Here is a 19307-nt window from a genome sequence, read left to right on the forward strand (position 1 = left end):
TGACAGAGATTTCAAATTAAACTTTTCACATAAGATATTTAACATTGTTATTTGAATGCCACTGCTCTCAGCCAAGATTAGCACCAGTGCCCACATGCCTTTATAGATTACAAAATACTTCTATCTCAGATTGGAAAGGAAAGCTGAAACAAAAACAACCTAGCTGTTACAGCGGAAGACAAAAAAAAACCAAACAAACAAAAAAAAAAAAAGATTTAAAGAAGTTTCTATCCTCAAACTGACTTTAAGTCAAGTCATAAACACAGAGACAGTCAAAATGCTTGTTCGGTTAGTTTTAAGATTTCTAGATTTATTTTTCCATAACAGAGACAGTTTTCAGAGATACTTGCTCTAAAAGCGGTGGTGACTTTGTCATAGAAGTAAGAGAGCACTGCATACTCAGTAAGCAATACGACAGAGTATTTGGAGACAGAAATGGAAAGCCAAGGCTCAACAAACTCAGTCATGAGAGAGATCCAGCACCCCAAATTTAAATTATTAGTTTAAAAAGATGAAATACTTCCTGACTTAATCCTATGTAAAAAGAGAAAAACATGACTAGCAAGATTCCATCCAGCCTAGAGGAAGGCATGTTATAAATCCACACACAGTAACAAAAAAAAATGGAAAATTTCCAATTCCCCTGCACATTTGTTTTGAAAAACAGCATGCCAACCAGCTACTTTCATAGTAAGCGTAGATGAATTGACACAGTTCCCGCTTGCTTCCTTATCATTAGTTCCTTTCTTGCAATTTTCAAGATTAAGAAACTGAGAATCTGCCAAATCAGTAGTTTCTAGAATTTAAAGTCTCTCAGGCCTTCTTTACTTGTTCAAGCACTGGTCTGTACTAGCTCAGGTAGTGAATCGTCATAACATCAATAGTATTAGCTAAATTTCTCAGTATTCCTGCTTATCAAGAACAGATTAGTTTGGTTCACATGTGAACTGTGCTGTGGTGCCCTCTAGTTATCAGACATTTACAGCAATCACACTAGTACTACTACTGGCAGCTTTTTGCTGCTGTAATCTTGATTACGTTATGGCGTGACGGGGGGGAGTAATAAAAGGAAATGAAGCATTCCGAGCTTGAGAATTCAATTAACTTTATCTTGTAGAGGTACCAAACTACGCAGATAGAAAACACTGATGGGAATGGCAGAATTTGTAAATGGCTATAGAATGTAACTGGGAACAGAGCAGATACTTCTGAAATTCAAACATCAAACAGTTAACCAAATCTCTTGTATTTTTGGTTGATATTTTCAGAAGATTTTTTATATCAGATTATATTATTTTCTGAGATTAACTCTAAAGAAAGCAAGCAGATAAGGTTTCAGATGTCCTCTTCATAGTCAGTAACGTAGTTAAACATAGAATTCCCAATACCCACTGGCATTTTGGGGAGACTGAAACTAAAAGTTCTTCCCTCTTGCACTCCTTTCTGTGAACTTCAACGTTCTAGCTAGTTAATACTGTGTGATCAGTTAGACTTCATCTTCTATGAAGTTACACTATCATCTTCTATAGAAGTGGAGAAAGTAATTTAGTGAACTATTATTTGCTTCCATTTTATAATTTATCCTCTGATCTAGCCAAATATAAAAATATATAATGCCAAAAGTATTTATGGCAGCTTTATTTAAAAAGAATTCCATGCAGTAGATAATTTATAAGAATAAAATACTCACTGGCAGTCATTAAAACATCACTTAAAATTTATAAACACAGTGTAAATACATAAAAGATGTCAACTCTAAGGAATGGGACAAACCAAAACAATTTACACTTATTACCTGAACAAACGTATCCTGCTTTTACTGAGCGAAGTACACAAAAACACTCATACAATGCATGCAAATTCGCTCACAGCACTTGAGATAGCTTCACAATATACTAAGATTATTCCAAGTATATTCACAATATACTAACATAATTCCACCAAAAGTTTGGGTATAATATTAACGTCCTTGACATGAAGTGAATCTACCAATTGTTCACATTTAAATATAAAATATTATTAAGTTGTTGACATTTTAGTAATAATTTATTCAAGGAGAAAAATTAAGAACTTTATCTTCTGGCTGCAAGTAAAAATCACCACCAGTCAATTATTTACTCTCCCCTCTCTTTCTAGCAGGCCTAAATATAAGGCCTTTCACAACATCAAAGCCTCTTACATGCATCATAAGTGATGTTTAAACAGTAGGTAAGGTTTTGCTTGGGGCTTTTGCTTTTGAAAAAAAGGTATCTTCTAATTAGAACTCCTAAGCCTGCTAGGATATTAAATAAAAAGATCTATTTAATTCCTGAATAAAAGACCAATATCTGCTCTAACCTCTGACTAATTTAATTAAGAATTGCAGGAAGGCAATGATTAAAACTATTAGCACGTATGACTGAATATCTGTCAAAGAAATTGTAGATCAGTGTACACAAACAATACAGACAAGAATTTGTGGAGGAGGGGAGAGGTGCACAGAAAAGCAGGACAGACATGACCAAGGGCAAATCAAAGACTAGCAGACAAGTAAATTCTGCTGTTTTCCACCACTTTCCCTAAGGTCAATTAGACATTTGTAACAAATCATACTATTCATTCATGACACTCTAATACTCGATAACATAAATTCTACTCTCCCACTATTTTAGTCAACATTACCCAGAATTGCCATGAAGCATTACAAAGAAACGCCATAAAGAAAATGAAATTATATTGCTTAACACTGCAAGCAGGATAAAAACCGATAAAAGATAGCAAACTAAGGGACAGTATGTGCCAAGTCCCCACCCCTCGTTAGATTTGAGGGTCAGGAGGGAAGCCAGCCCACAAGTCTTCCTCATCCCACTACTTAATCCAAAGATGTGGTTTCTAGCTCTGAGGATGTTCCAGGAATAGCAGTAGAATAGTGGGAGACATTTAAAAAGAAACTACTTTCCACGTACTATGATGCTGTTAATTTAATCCTACATAAAAACAAAACCAAAAGAGTTCTACATTATTTCCTGACAAGCATCCGGCAGGAAATATAACATTCACTTGCTAATATTTATTTAATTCTTTAACTTTTCAAGAGTATTTGTCAGACTACAAAAACAATGTAAGTTATCTTTTTGTCCATATGGGTGCCATGCTTCCTGACCTGAGTTTATTTGGTTGTTTTATACATGGTAAATAAACAATGTAACAAAACCCTAGCTAAACCCTAGTGAACAGCAGCAAGTAAAAATCAGCAAGCTCTCAATAAAAGGCTCTCATTAACACAGCTGAAACAGTCTCGAAGCTTTCTCAACACTCCATTTCCTTCATGAAAACACCACACAAGGTACTAAAATTTGCATAGTCAGTGGTAGTTTCAAGTAAATTAAAAAAAAAAAAAAAAATGTCCTGAAGTGTAAGCATTTGTCCACATCTACTGTAGAACGGCAGAATATTTTTTTTTTTTTTATCCAGCACAGAGTAAATTTTTATAAAAAGTAGAAACTATTGACTTCGTCAGGTCTCCCAGGGTACAAATCTCCAGAGACCACAAGCCTGCACAGTACCGAAGGGCGCTAGTAATAGCATCGCACGAGCATAGCAACAGCATTTGGAGATTAAGACATTTGCCATGTGTGAAAGATTCCATGAGTACAACTGGCGCACTGTTGAAGTGAACAGGAGTTTTTCCATTGCCCATCCCCCATAACACCCTGTCCCATGGTCATCTGCTAAGAACTCAAAACCAAAACAAAAAAAATTTCCTTTTTTTCCTTCTCTGTTGTTAAATAACACAAAATTAATACAAATATTTATAACAACTAATTATTTTACTTAATTTTAAAACTACATCTCCCAGTATTACTGTCTACTAACCTCTTAGAAAATTAGAAGTAAAGCTTACCAAACTTTTTCTTCTTCCATTCCCCGTCTTGCACATTTGTTTATTACAGCAGGGCTACTCATGGTAAGTGCTGAGCTGTCCGAATTCATTTTTTTTCTACAAAGGAACAACATAAAAAAAACATGAAAAATGCAATACAAGTGAAAAATGTATTTACTAAAGCAAAACTTTAAGACAATAATTTTTAAGACCAAAACCAGTATGTTTTACTCACTTAAGTAAATGTCCTAAATCAATGGGATTAATTGGATGAATACATTGAGAAGGATTTGGCAGTTTTGTGGACTTGCTAGCTATGCCAAACTCAACACTGATTGTCTTTTGTTTACTTTTCTGAATACGTGCCAAAAGAGTTGATGTCATCAAGGCTGTATCCAGGGCTATGCATAGTCTCAGTTATGTTAATTCAGGGCAGCAGTCACAGCTAGCTTGCCATGGAATGATCCACACAACATTGGGGAGAAAATTTCAATTTCTGATATGTAAAGATTTACAGAAGCTTTTTAGCATATTTTAATAACTTAAGATCCTTATTTTAATAACTTAAGATCATACTTTGCTGATTTGCAGAAAATAACAATTCATTCACAGCTGAAGTCACTCTCAAATACAGCACAGACATATTCAAATGCTGGCAATAGCAAATCCCAAGCTACAATGCTTCCAAAAGGTCTGTATGGCCAAAGGTTCTTTAAGTAAATGACTTGCATGGTAAGAACAAATGAAGTCTCTAGATAAGGCAAGTTAGTTTCACCACGAACCACTTATTTTTTGGTAACAGGATCCACAATGTTAACATGGAACTTGCTAACATAAGAAGGACATGGACCTGCTGGAGCGGGTCCAGAGGAGGGCATGAAGATGATCAGAGTGCTGGAGCTCCTCTCCTGTGAGGACAGGCTGAGAGAGTTGGGGCTGTTCAGCCTGGAGAAGAGAAGGCTCTGGGGAGACCTTATAGCAGCCTTCCGTACCTAAAGGGGGCTTAGAAGATGGATGGGGAGAAACTCTTCAGCAGGGCCTGTTGGATAGGATGAAGGGTAATGGTTTTAAAGTACAGGGAGGTAGATTCAGACTTGATATAAGGAAGAAATTTTTTACAATGAGAGTGATGGAACACTGGCACAGGTTGCCCAGAGAGGTGGTTGATGCCCTGTCCCTGGAAACATCCAAGGCCAGGTTGGACGGGGCCCTGAGCAACCTGGTCAGGATTGGAGATGTCCCTGCTCCTTGCCGAGGGGTTAGGCTGGATGGGCTTTAAAGGTCCCTTCCAACCCAAACTGTTCTATAATTCTGACTTCTTACACCAGGAGCTTTTGTTTTTCCCTTTAAAAAAAAAAAAAAAAAAAAAAAAAGGGGTGGGGGGAAACAACCCCTAAAAAACCACCTCCCCCTAATTCTAAAGGTGGCTCAGTAGCAGCAGGTATTGAAAGTTAAGTTATTACCTGCCTCTCTAGTCTATAATAGTGCAGGAAAAGGGGAGTTGTTATTAAATATGTTTTGAAGGAACAATACAATAATCCATACTTGAACATAATCTGCAAAGTTCCCCTCTTCAGGAAGCAATTTCTTGACAGGACAAATTAAAATTTTTATTTTGGTAACAAATTCCTACTCTACACTGGGAAAGCCCAGATGCTTCAGTAATCACACAAGTTATGCCAACAAGAGTTTTTACCTCCTCTTGCAGTCACTCATACTAGTAAGATCAAAGGTTCAAGGGAACATTAAAGACACTCTATTAGTTCTCAAAGTTGGAAGCTGAAAGATTCAAATTACAAAATCACAAGGTTGCCATTCTTCTGTTCCATTCTACTGTTCACTTGTGAACTAGTACTACAGCAGTACAAGTGTTCAATGTGTAACTAAAACAGTGTTTTCGGCACTCCCCTCGCCACCCTTGGAAACATCTAAGCAAACACTCCATACATATTGACACTTCCACACTGAAACTAGAGTAAAAGCAGAAAACAGAAGTAGTGATAAAAGTTATTGTGTTACAGACTTTTCTATGAACAATTGATGATAAAGGTTGACATCTATCTAACAGAAAATAAATGAAATATGGCATAAACACAATTTATGTTCCCACATGTTCTGCAAAAAAAAGACATACAGTAATACAGAGAGGAATACATCTTGTCAAACTTATCAATTCCCTTACATTCCTACTCTAATATCTGCAAATGTCAGTAACATTTTGTACTCCTTCCCCTCTACAGCCTTAGAAAATTGCTTCTGGTGTTTTCTCTAAAATAAAAGGAGGGCATCAAGAGGCCAGCATTTATTCATTCTGGTAGCTAGATCTCAACTACCACACCTTCAGAAAGGTATCTATATGCCAGATAAGACAGCAGGCTTTTTGGATAGCAAGAGTCATATTCTTTCAAGACACACAGCTCATGGTCCTGCAGCCTCCACTGCTCAGTTTCCAATAATATGAGAGGTCTGCCACTCACCCAGTAACTAAACAAATGCACTCTTCACTTACACGTGTGGATGAGAGAGGCATAGCAGCCCGCTGATAAAATGGTGGACAAGCATCGTTCCTCAGCTACCAGTTACAAAAGGCGGATAGGAAACACCACCGTGCCTGCCTGGCCTTCTCCTGTCCTCTGCCCTGCAGCCACAAGAACATCTCGAGATGGGAGCAGGTAGGGCAAAGCATCCCTCTAACTTTCCACCCACACCAAAGAATGAACAATGTACCCGCCACATAATCCCCATTGGCTGTAGCATAATCTCCTAGCATCTTGAATTACTTTTGTCTATATCAGACAGTTTCTTTCAAATCACGCTCCTCCTTCCTTACCATCTCTTGATGGTTACAGTTTTGAGACCAAGCATCCGTTCAGTGTTGCCGTCCAGCAGCACTTCTCATTCCTAGTTTGGAGGTGGGACAGCAATGAGTCAGACAAGCTTCTGGAAAATCACCAGGGATACTCGTTTGTCATCCTGGTCCTGACAACAGGTCTACACAGGTCCTAGTTCACTCTTTACTGGGAGCAACAGGTAATTAAACAGCTAGCCCCCACATCACTGACAAGTTTTATGGCCTTGTCAAAACACCACAAGTTTTTTAGTTTCTAAATGATAAATGGAAAAGTGGTATCCATCTACAGTTTCCAAAGCCATGGATACCAAATATTACCACTACTTCTTTTACTTGAAAGTCATTTCAATGACAAATCTTCAGCTTGTAGATTCTATCCTGGCTCGTTGTGCCACAGACTGCTCTTAGACTCCTTCAGAATAAATAACTATTTTAAAATTAAAATTATCTTTTCTATTTTAAGATGTAGAAGGGGTTATCTTTTTTCAAGCATTAAGAATATTTTGTGGAACTGTTTCTAGTGAACACAAATTGTTCTATTGTGGAAAAAAAAGTTATTGTAAGGCTTATACTCTCTGAAAATATTGTTTATATTCAAAGAGAACAACTCAAAATTAAAGCTAAAACTGGCAAAGTAAAATTTTGTTTGGAATATACTGGTTTATAATTTTTTCAACCAGAATACCAACAATATAGAAACCAGCCTCCACTAATAATAACATCTTAGAAAATTAAATGCAATTGAAGAAGCAAGGGAATAATGTTCAGGAAAAAAAAAATGCTATTCATCGGTGCCTCTTTCTATATTGTCATCTAATGCCAAAAAAAATGGCTGGATGGTCAGGCCCAAAGAGTTGTGGTGAATGGAGTCAAATCCAGTTGACAGCCGGTCACAAATGGTGTTCCCCAGGGCTCTGTATTGGGGCCAGTTCTGTTAATGTCTTCATCAATGAGGGAACTGAGTGCACTCCCAGTAAGTTTGCAGACTACATTAAGTTAGGTGAGAATGTGATCTGCTTGAGGGTGGGAAGTCTCTATGGAGGGATCTGGACAGGCTGGATCAATGGGCCAAGGCCAATTTTGTGAGATTCAACAAGGTCAAGTGTATGGTCCTGCACTTGAATCACAACAACCCCATGCAATGCTACAGGCTGGGGGAAATGCAGCTGGAAAGCTGCCCAGTGGAAAAAGACCTGGGTGTGTTGGTCAGCAGCTGGTTGAACGTGAGCCAGCAGTATGCCCACGTGGCCAAGAAGGCCAACAGTATTCGGGCTTGTATCAGGAACAGTGTGGCCAGCAGGAGTAGGGAAGTGACTGTGCCCCTGTACTCAGCACTGGTGAGGCCGCACCTCGAACACTGTATTCAGTTTTGGGCTCCTCACTACAAGGAAGACATTGAGGTGCTGGAGCCTGTCCAGAGAAGGACAACGAAGCTGGTGAAGGGTCTAGAGAACAAGTCCTCTGAGGAGCACCTGGGAGAACTGGGGTGATTTAACCTGGAGAAGAGGAGGCTGAGATGATACCTTATCGCTCTCTACAACTACCTGACAGGAGGCTGTAGCGAGGTGGATGTCAGTCTCTTCTCCCAAGTAACAAGGGACAGGAAAAGAGGAAATGTCTACAAGTTGCATCAGGGGAGGTTTAGACTGGATATTAGGAAAAATTTCTTCAACAAAAGGGTTATCAAGCAATGAAGCAGGCTGCCCAGGGAGGCACTGGAGTCACCTTCCCTGGAGGTATTTAGAAGACATGTATATATGGCACTCAGGGACATGGTTTAGTGGTGGACTTCACAGTGCTGGGTTAACGGTTGGATTCGATGATCTTAAAGGTCCTTTCCAAACTAAACGATTCTATAATTCAATGATTCTTGTTTGGGCTTGAACTTTACAGCATAGGCAGTATACATGATGAAACTTGAAGCAGGAAAATAAATCTATCATCTTCCCTCTTAATAACAGAGCCAGATGCCAAGGCAAGTCATTGAATATTAATTTAAGATATTCTGCTTCAGACATATTCTGTTCCTTATCCTGTGTTTGTACACTGAACCTTGACTATTCCAGATAAGGAACATGCACTTTAATTAGGTGTTGTCCTAGAGATTGTGCTCTGCTGTAGTAGGAGGAAGTGGGCAAAAGGCAGTTCCAGAACAAAAACATACGAAAACAATGTCAAAGACTTTATTTATAGCAGCTATGTTAAACACTACTGTCACTATCTTATTGAGGGAACAGCCCTGAAGAAACATCCTTGCTGGTTTTGAAGAGACATCAGAAATTTAGCACATTTAGTCTTCTATGACCAAGTATAGATTATTTAATACTGAAGTACTCAGAAGGAAGCATGCATCCCAAAATTCTCTTAAGTTATCTCCACAAACTGATTTTATACTGCCAATCAAATCATTAACTTTGATTATCTGATGCATTTTTAGTCCATCCACCATAGAGTAGGTTTACATCCCATTACATAAGAGAAAAGCCTAGTAGTAGTAAGCTACCAGCTCAAAAACTGAAAAGTGTAATTTAAGTGTATTTTATTCATTTAGATTTAGATTTAATTCTGGAAGTTCTGCAATTGCCCTTAAATGGACAAAAATAAAGGGGGAAAAGGGATCAAGTATAGCACACCACTAAAGCATCTGAACACCTGTAAACAACAGCATTATAGGACCATTGAACAGAAAAAATTAGAAGGTTCAAGAAGTGTTGAAGCCACAATACCCCATGGGTTCAAACCACCCCATGATTTATTGCTAACAGAACAGGGAAGTATTAGCTGATCTTTTTAAAATCACTATTCCCTCTTTCCCGCCCCCCCCTCCCCGAAGTGTAGATACACTTCGATCCTCAGACTGAAAATCTTTTTTGCCTTTCCCCCCACTCCCTATTTGTATCTCTAGACAAGTAAGATATCGACAGTAGCAGTAGTTAAAAAAATAACATATCATTCAACAGCTGTTCACAAAGTAAAAATAACCAGTATCTTCTGATAAAACATGTTCCCACAGCTCCTTACCTTCACCAGAATGCTTTGCATTGTTGAAATAGTATCTTGTTATACTTGGTTGATAAAAGAACTGTGAAAAAAGCTTCACTGAACCTCAAGACCCCCCAGTACAGAACCTATTTTTCCTTTTAATTAAAAGGGTGGCAGTTACATCACTATAGTAATATGCATCTACTATAAAGAAAAAAATAGGAGTGTTACACACCATAATTCTCTCAAGCAGAAGTCTTTATGCTCACAAAACCTAAACAATAGCAAGCATGCATCACAACAGCTTTCATTTTAAAGAGCCAATTTTCCATTTCCTTGCTAGCTGCACAAGTCTGTAACTTCCAGTGAACAAACACATTTACTTGTGTATTGTTTTCTGAAGAGTCACATTTCCACACACACAGTTAGCAAGAACTCAGTGTCTTGCATCTTGATAGCACTCAGCTCCTAACCAGCAACTGGCCTAGGCAAATAGCGTGTGAACGGCAGATTTAAACTTTCAAAGGACCTTCATTATTTAACTGCCTAACAACAAACATCAAAACCAATCTTTTATCCAAACTTTTTCTGAAGTTTTCAGATACTGCAGTTGCCAAACGTCTTTGTACCACTAAAGCATACTTCAGTAAAAGCAGAGTGAAAACTCAAGAAGCTCTTGAGGAATATTTCTCCTGACTACAAGTAGCAGACAGCGCTGAGAGATTTCACGTGGCATAATCACTTCAATCTAAGCCTGGCTACCATAAACTTCATTTCACACACGTTGTGGTTATTTCAACTAAGTTTTTACCTCAATGAACACATGTGGTATATCCTTACTTATCTTCTTGAAGTCTTTTAAAATGCACCTGATGCGCTACAGAATGAGGTTTTGGAGGACTTGTTTAGATACATATTTTTGAGACGGTTTTTATTCCTCTCCTTGTGGCATCTCATTAAAAATAATCACCTTCTGTCCTCTTGAGAAGTTAGGATAAGTTTTATATAGGTACTTTACCAAAGCATATATACAAAGATATTTGGAGGAAGCAGTTCAGAGAACCACAGGCACTGCACATAACTTTGCACTCCATATTGGGTGATTCCATCAGAACTCTCCCAGATGACAGAGAAGAAGCTTTAAAATAATATAATGATTTTCTATCTCACAGCAAGTATCAAGTTCAGCGCCCTCTCCCATACACACACACTTTCTATAGACAGTGAGACAGTCTTATCCAGTCGCATATAAAAGATAGTGTTTTGGTTTTGTTTTTTTTTAATAGCATGGATATTATACTTATTATCAACACAAAGGAGATTAATGGTTAAAAGACAACAGATAAATAAATACATAAATAAAGCCAAGTTTGTAGCAGGCAGGCTGAAGCCAGAGCACTGACATGGAATAGTATTCCATGCTGGAGAGGCATAGCCTACTGTAAGACACTGTTCTCAATCGGACTAGTCCTTTAGTTTACCAAGACTTAGCTCTTTTCCCTAAAATATACCAAAAGAAGACAACCAGTTCCATTACAGTTCATCTCACATCACCTTCCTGAAAGCACACGGAGAAGTTTACCAGCAAAGAGAGGATGCGGTTACAACTCAGACATCTTCCAAAACCATTTGAATATGTTTATATTCGATATGTTACGTATGTTCTATATGTTATATAGTGAGACATCACTATCGGGGAAACTCCGAGCAGGTACATGCATACATTTTACTCCCAAAATACAAACACAGATTTTTCTGAGCTGGTTATTGCTGTGAAAAATAAGAGCTATAAAAGAATTCAGGCTGCTGGTTTAGTCTATCCTGTCTATCAGCAGATTTATGTAATGCTGGACATGGTTTAGTGGTGGATTTGGCAGTGTTAGGTTGGACTCAATGATCTTAAAGGTCTTTTCGAACCGAAATTATTCTGTGATAAAGAATAGAAGAGCAAGGACTCATCTGCACTGTCCAAGCAGTGCAGATCTCCAGCACCAGCCATCTGCAAAATTATCAGGAGCTTTGAGTCTTTCAGTGGTTTCAACTCAGAAACTTTAGCAGTATAGGGGGAAATAGGCAATGTTTGTGTGCTTTGTTGTCACTTTTAGGGATGGTAGTTGATTGCCACATCAATAAAAAAAAAGGAATGTAGTGTTTCAGTACTCTGTGTCTTAGTAGTAACACAAAACTACATTTCTCTTATCTGATTAGGAAAAAATCTAACATGATGAAACACCAGCGCAGACTTGAACAGAACATTTTAAATAGAAGGTTTGAAATGCAGAAGGCACACACACAAAATTAAATATATTGTTTAAGCAGAATACAGAGAACACCAAGTACTATTGTTCTATTAACTGTAAATAGATATCAAGGAATTTTTTTGCCACTGATGTTATAATTACATATGTCATTCTGAGACAAATCTGTTTCTCTCTGGATTAAAAGACCCAGATGTTCCTATTTCAAGTATCTGGCTTCAGCACCAGACAGTAAACAAAACAACCTATCCATTCTATCAGCGTGCAAAAAGAATTCTCCAGCACTGGCCGTTTCACTATCCTTTTCCCTCCTCTCCAAGTTTTAATTTCTTTTCAACAAAGCAAGCAAACAAAACACAACAGTATAATAATCTAGCTTCTGCCACAGACTTAGTGCTAGCCTTTAGTCAGTTTGACAAGCAAAAAGGGGCAAAAAGTTACCTGCTTTTTTTTCCATAAACTATGATTTCAAAAGCGAACACAACAACTTTTAAGCTAAACATACTGTATTGTGTTTTGCAGTTGACACTACGCAGCAAAACAATGTTGAGAGGTTCTTTCCAAAGATTATGAGTATTTATGTTCCCAGTTTAGTGACTCATGCAGCTAGCAGTTTCTGAGATTAATTTAACTATATCCTCCTCAAACTTCTGACATGAAAGTAAGCACTAAGTTGTTATTCAAAAGTTCTAACAATGACAAACACAAAGATTTTACCTATGATTGTTTTAATCTAGATTTTATCTAAGGGAAATCTATTTCCAGAAATAATGATGTGCCATTTCTGTAAAGAATATTAGAAGGGCTATACAAAGCTAAATCAGCTTAAAGGACAGTTTATTAAACAAAAGAAGAGGAGTTTTCTGAAACTAGCACTTAAATTAAGTGTTTTTCATGGTAATGGTGGACTCCAGAAAAAAAGAGATACAGCACGTATGCCAGCTTAAAATTAATGCAACCACTGCCACATTTTTTCATATTCTTTTCCGTTCAACATATTCCTGTCTCCCTCATGATAAAGGAGTTTATGCTCAACAAAAATACATTAAGAATAAATGAAAACCAAGAGAAATACTACCACGGTTGAGACAAACACAAGTAATTTTCCCCTTTATCAGAATCATCACTGCTAGGGAACAGTAGCAGGTTCCACATTTTAACTGCCTGGAAGGGTGTCACATTTTCTTCTTAACATTAAAATTACGATTCGTTCAGCCTACTATCTTAATAATCATGATTATTTCATTCAGGATTGCTGCACAGTTTAATAAGTTGTTGAAGTTTGTCAAGTTGGTTTTGCATTTATTTTTCTTGGATATTTAATAAATTTGAATGGCATATTAAAAAAAATTGGTATTGTGCTAAAATTACCTTCTTTTCAGACTTTACAGCTTTTCACCTGCATTTGCTAAGCACAGTCAGAACCCAAACCTACATGGGAAAGTTTGCAAGATCACCCCTCCACACAATAACTGACTGGCTTGAGAGAATTTTTTCTAGGGTATTACTTATCTGTGAAACATCAACAAATGCTAATTTTGACAGCATCTGTTTCAGTAGGCAAAATATTTCAAGGTTCATACTCATAAGAATTTCACTATGTACAGAGGGATATCAGATTTGGAATACACTCATCATAGCCCATGTCAATACAAACGTGGCGGCTTTAAGCGCTGTACTGTGATTCACACACGCCTTTAACCTCTCCCAGCTACCTGCTATCTGGATGCATCAGTTAAGGCCACGTTCAAGCAGCAGCAGTCAACCACCCTCAGAACATGCAATGTCCAAATAGCTGGTCGTTGTCTTCTTCAAGACAAAGGTGATGGAACAGACAAAAGCCTTTGCGGGAACACTAGCTGGACACACTGTAATATTTAAAATAAAATCAGTAGGATTCCTGACACAGTACAGACAGTGTAATGGATATACTTTTCCCCTAGTTATAATCCCAAAAATTTATTCTGGAGAAATGCTGAAGTCTTTAAAATAAACTAATGAAAGCTGTACTTTTAACAACTGAAATGTTTGAGAGATGATACCAGCAGAGCAGCTGTTCTTGCTCTACAGAAACCACACAAGTCCAGATAACTCCAGCCAACTTTCCAAGTTTATGCAAGTTTCAGTAGTATAAAAGCCAGTAAACCTTTTTGAATACAAGTTGTACCACATATTGATTACACCTGCAGAGTTATGAGGGGAGCTGCATGACTGTGAGGGTAATTAATACTATATAGGAGGGAAAAAAAAAAAAAATCAGTAACAATATAGAGCACCTTTCTATTCACATCATGTTACCATTTCTGTTTGTATATACAATGATCTAACATGAAAAGCAAAAACCCACTCTTTTATAGAAGAAACATAATATAGAACATTTAAAAGAACATAAAGCTGCTGCTTCTTGTCCAGTTTAAACAATTTTTTGGGAGGGGATTGTTGGATTTCACTATTGGCCATGCCTTCACGTACCACTGTCAGCAGTGGTCTGTATAAGACACGTACTGTTCTGAAGTAACTCATGTACCTTAGGCAGCATGCTTACTCAGATTTGAAATCCTTAGACTACTCATCAAGCATGTGATTAGGAAGAAGTAAATAAATACGCATGTGCATATGCCCTTGTGTTTAGATATTAACAGCCTGACCTATTAGCATGCAAACCACTTCAGCTGGATTCTGTACAGAGTTGAGCACCTGCAAGTTAATAATTGTTTGCATTTCCATAACTGACAGCACATCACTTCATGTTCAACCCCGGTTGACACTAGATGGGAAAACATTTTTCATTTGTTTGTTTTTACATCCTCTATGTTAAATTTGGGGATGGAGGTCACCACAGTTACATGCTATATAACTGTTTATTTCAGAATAGTTACTTTGTAGCTATTATAGTCAAAACAAAAGCAGGTGGTGGTTGTTAATCACAGGTTGCTGGAGCTTATTTACCAAGTCCTTCATTTTCCAATTATTTACCCACTAAACTACAGTAATTCTACATGCTTTTAGAGACTTGTGAAAGACCACAGCCATGTGTTTATTCCAGATTTCATATGACTTGGACAACTGAAATCCACAACACAGTCTCAAAAGTTGAGTGGCACGATTTGGTTAAAATTAAAAAAAAAAAAAAAGAAATACTTTTATAGGACCTAGAAGATACCAGATATGTGGAGATAACATTTTTTCTCAGCCAGTAAGTATAGATGTAAACATCAACATCTCAAGACTTTTCTTCTTCCAGCAAGTTCAAGTACTTTCATCTGTTTCCACCTTTTATTCCAACGTAGTGCTACTCTGCTCAGGCTTTTTCCAAGTCACAGATTAGAATTTATCTGTGAAGTACAGATTTACCTATAAGTACTAGAATTTATCTGAAAAACCTATGTGACCTTGCAATGCTTATAGCCCCAAGATTTAATAAACAAGTAAATAATATGAAGGCACTGATTAAATTAAACGTGAAGAGACAATAATTAAGTTACACAAAATAAATCAGTAACGTGATTTATAGCACTCCAAGTCTTTTAGTCTTACACAAAGTGTATCATTTGCCAGTTTCCCTGCATATTATAGGGGAAGAAAATGGCAACTCTTAACAAATTACTTCTCAAAATGCACATCACACTTAACTGAGTGTCGGGCATCTGCAATATAATACACACACAGAAAGCACTCCAAACCGATTCTAAATGCATTTATTACAGCATTTGTAGCAGTGGGCAGATGCTTTCACAAAAATATGCAGAAAAATTATGTTTTGCCAAAACCTAATGTTCAAAAACCTAAAATACTGAAAACATACAATTAAAGGTACAGCATAAACAGAATTTAAGAGGTCAGGTTAATTTTCTTTAGCATCTAAAGCAAAATATTTAACACGGGGAAAAGTAGCTCCTTAGTTGATAGTACATATTAACATTACATATGAAGTCCCGAACAGAACCAGATATCGCCCACTTCAATTCATGCACAGCAAAACAAACCAGATTTTTGTTTAAGGACATGTGGTCTCACTGGCCACTTGCTGGAAGCAATTCCACATTATACACCTCCAAATCATGCGCACATTAGGCTCCCACAACCTGGAATCATGCCAGAACAACTGTCTACACAAAAGCAGTCCCGAGAAGAAGTGCACTATTCAAAACAGAGCAGAGGTCTGAGAAAACGCGCAGGGAACGGTACTGAATGTTACAGTGTCTTCACGGGTCACGAGGCCTTGTCACATTGCTAACTGATACGCACCATTCTGATGGAAAATTGAAAGGGATTTCTGTTAAAAACAATATGGTATTTTGTTTACTAAAACTGGGTAATAAATATTTACTGAGAACAGGTAGCAACGCATATATAAAAATTCTAAATAGAAGGGCTAAATCCACTGAATGGCGAGCCAAAGACCCTGCTGTGCATTCCCTTACTTCATGTACACTGGGGCAGCTCTGTTTCACACACTCCTCTACCTACGTCCTGCAAAACCTATTATTCTGCAATAAATATTTTAACTCCATTTGTTTCCAAATCCCATGGCTTCTATTCTGAACTCAAATCCTGTACAGACACAGTATCCACCACATAACGTGTTGCACTGGGCAAACTCCTGTACATGCTACAGAATTGGGTATGTAACCAAATTCATTCTATAACAAGTGTTTGAGGATGAAGGAATTTTCTCTGCCCTTTCACTATGAAAATGTAGCACACAACATACTAAAGGATAACATTTAACTGTCAATTATACTAACGTATGTATGCACACATGGAAAAGATATATATGAACGTTCAAATATTCACAACGTTTAAGAACTGTAGAGGAAAATAAAGATATAAACTAGCAAAGCTGGATTTCTTGCATTAATGTAAATGGTTCCTTGGTATATCACAAATTCTGGTCACTGCCAACCGCATCCTTAAGACGACCGGTAAAACACTGGCACCGCAACATGACCCCGCAGCCCCCCGCGAGCAACCCTACGGGGTTTTCACCGACACGGGCCTCCACCGGCACCGGCTGTTGAAATACAGGCAATACCCGTGCCATGCTAATTAACGCGGTCTCCCTTTTGCAGCCTATTCAGAGTCTGCCGTGACTGACCTCACAAGTGTAAGTAATTACGCTCGGTGTTTGTTTTTTTCCACTTTCCTTTCGCCTCCAAACCTCCTCCTCCTCCTCCCCCGCGCGGGGGCTGTGCTGAGGGAGGGAAGGGCTGAAAACCAGAGACCGGCGGAGCCGCTCTCCTACTCGCCAAGCCAAACAAGCAGCTGGGGGAATAACTTCATTTGTAATAACAATTACGGGTTTCAAAGGAGGCAACAGGCGCTTGGGACTTCGGCCCTTCCTTCACGGGGTTCTCCTTCTAAACTGACACTCATGTAAGATTCGTCCCTAAATGAATGCAGAACGATCTTTTAAAAATAAATAAATAAAACCAAACCGGCTGCTGGCCCCTAAGAGGGAGCGCGTCGAGCACCCCCGACCCCGCAGGGCCCCTCACAGTGCTGCCGGGCACCAGCCGGGCTCGGGAGTCCCTCACGGGGTCCCTCCCCGCCCGCCTTCCCCCGACTGCCGGCCGGGGGGTACCCGCCCCCGCCCGCCCCCACCCCGCGGCATCGCCAGAGCGGGGCGAGGAGGGAGGCGATGGCGTGAGGAGAGAGAGGAGGAGGGTGCGTCCCCCATCGTCCTAGGAGCTGGCGGGAGCGCTTTCCCGACCGGCCGGGACACCCCCCGCTACCACTCCGTATGGAGTCCCGCAAGTCCCACAACGCAACCCTTGCGGGCAGCCCCGCCATGGCCGCCTCTCTCCGTGCCCGCAAGCCTGGCCCCCTCCAGGTGCCCCGGAGAGGCCGAGCCCCTCCAGCTCTGACAGGCAGCCGCCTCCCTGCCCAGCCCCAAGCAGAGCCCAGACGCAGGGGGCAGGACGGGACAGCAGCTCACCTTGCACTCTCCTGCTCCTCCTCGGCTCCCGGCATGCGGCTCGCAGAGCTGCGGTCCCGGCGAGGAACCGGCGGCGGTGAAAAAGCGGGCTGGGCAGTGGAAGCCGTTGGCGGCGGGAGCAGACAGGACCCCGGGGGTTCCAGGGCCGGCCCGGCGGCTGTCAGGGGAGGCGGAGGGAGGAGACCGTGTGTGGGAGCCCGCCCCTCTCGGCCGCCCGAGGCCCGCCCCGCGCCCCGCCCGCCTCCACTGGCCCGCGGAGCTCTCCGCTGCTCCCAGCTCGCGGGTGCTCCTCGGTTGCGCGTCCTTCCGCTCCCCTCCTTGCCCCTGGGTCCCTTCCGAACAGCCCACCTCGGCCAGGTGGCCCGAGTGGGCCCTGCTTCTTCCCAGGGCTGCGGGCTAGGCTTCCTCGGCCTCCCCCTGCGCCTTCCCGCCTCCCGGCTGGACCTGCGAAAGGCCGGAGGGGAGAAGGGGCAGCGGCCGCCGCCCCGTTCCCGCCACCGCCCGGCGGGCTTCGCGCGGCTGCCGCCGCCCGGGGAGCGCGGCTCGCGCCCCCGCCTTGGTGTTGGGAGCAGCTGGGGAGGAAAACCGACCGAAAAATCATTATCTAAAAATACAGCGGTATCTGACAGCTAAATTTAAAAAAGGCTCTGTATTTAACAAGCCAATTTAAGGGCAAGAGCAGGAACATTCAAATAAATGTACCTGTATTTCTCAGGTCTGAGTGCAGTCTAAGCAAAGAAGGTGAAGTTTAGAAACAACAATCCTGCCCTGCTTCCCTGATTCACTGTAACTCTTATTCTCACTCCACCCTGAATAGCTGGGCATTGTCCAACTATTCTGCAAAGTGATGGTGGTTCCCTTCCTAACAGCCAAAGCACACCACAGCGTGCTTGCAAACGCTATGCTGAAGAGCAGACAGCTTCCTCTGCGCTGCTGACTCATGACTTCTAGGGGCACAGCCCCTCTATTAGACATTGCTAAACACAGCTAGGCCTAATTCTGTTCTCACTTTTAATTATTTTGTAATAAGTATGATGTAACTGACAGCGATGAAATCACACCTGATTTCAATCAAAATCATAAAGGAGTCACTCTTGCAACCCAGGTTCCCATCAAGCAATGCACTTCTAGAGGAGAAACAGTACCAGGAAACGCTATGGGGCTCAAACAGGCCCCTGGAGTCCGTCGAAAGGCTGTCCTAAGTTAACTCACACTTCAGAGGTCTCTGTGGGATAGTGCAGAGGAAATAAAGCGCATTGCTTAACATCTGCCCAGATCCACCTCTTCCTTCTCTTGCAGTTCGTGCTGTGCCTCCACTGTGCGGCCCTCTGTTTCCCACCATGCTCCATCAGTAGAGGACTCGTTGCAGGGGCGCCACAGAACTTGTTTGGTGCATAAACAGTGCCCTGTTGATTA

At 40.3% G+C, this 19307-nt stretch overlaps 1 protein-coding gene across 2 annotated transcripts in view; it reads right to left on the reverse strand.

Moving 5' to 3' along the window:
- The window catches only part of ARHGEF3 (Rho guanine nucleotide exchange factor 3), a 132850-nt gene extending 114824 nt beyond the window's left edge, over positions 1–18026 (reverse strand). For both annotated transcript variants that reach the window (XM_086755722.1, XM_086755721.1), the window contains exons 1-2: positions 17892–18026; positions 3884–3979 (exon numbers count right to left, since the gene is read on the reverse strand). In XM_086755722.1, coding sequence (XP_086611848.1) covers positions 3884–3979; positions 17892–17926 — 131 coding nt within the window. In that variant the 5' untranslated portion in view covers positions 17927–18026. The remainder of the gene's footprint in view (positions 1–3883; positions 3980–17891) is intronic.
- Positions 18027–19307: the final 1281 nt, after the last annotated feature.

The sequence above is a fragment of the Chlamydotis macqueenii genome, chromosome 10, assembly GCF_036417535.1.
Source record: "Chlamydotis macqueenii isolate bChlMac1 chromosome 10, bChlMac1.mat, whole genome shotgun sequence".
NCBI classification, from domain to species: domain Eukaryota; kingdom Metazoa; phylum Chordata; class Aves; order Otidiformes; family Otididae; genus Chlamydotis; species Chlamydotis macqueenii.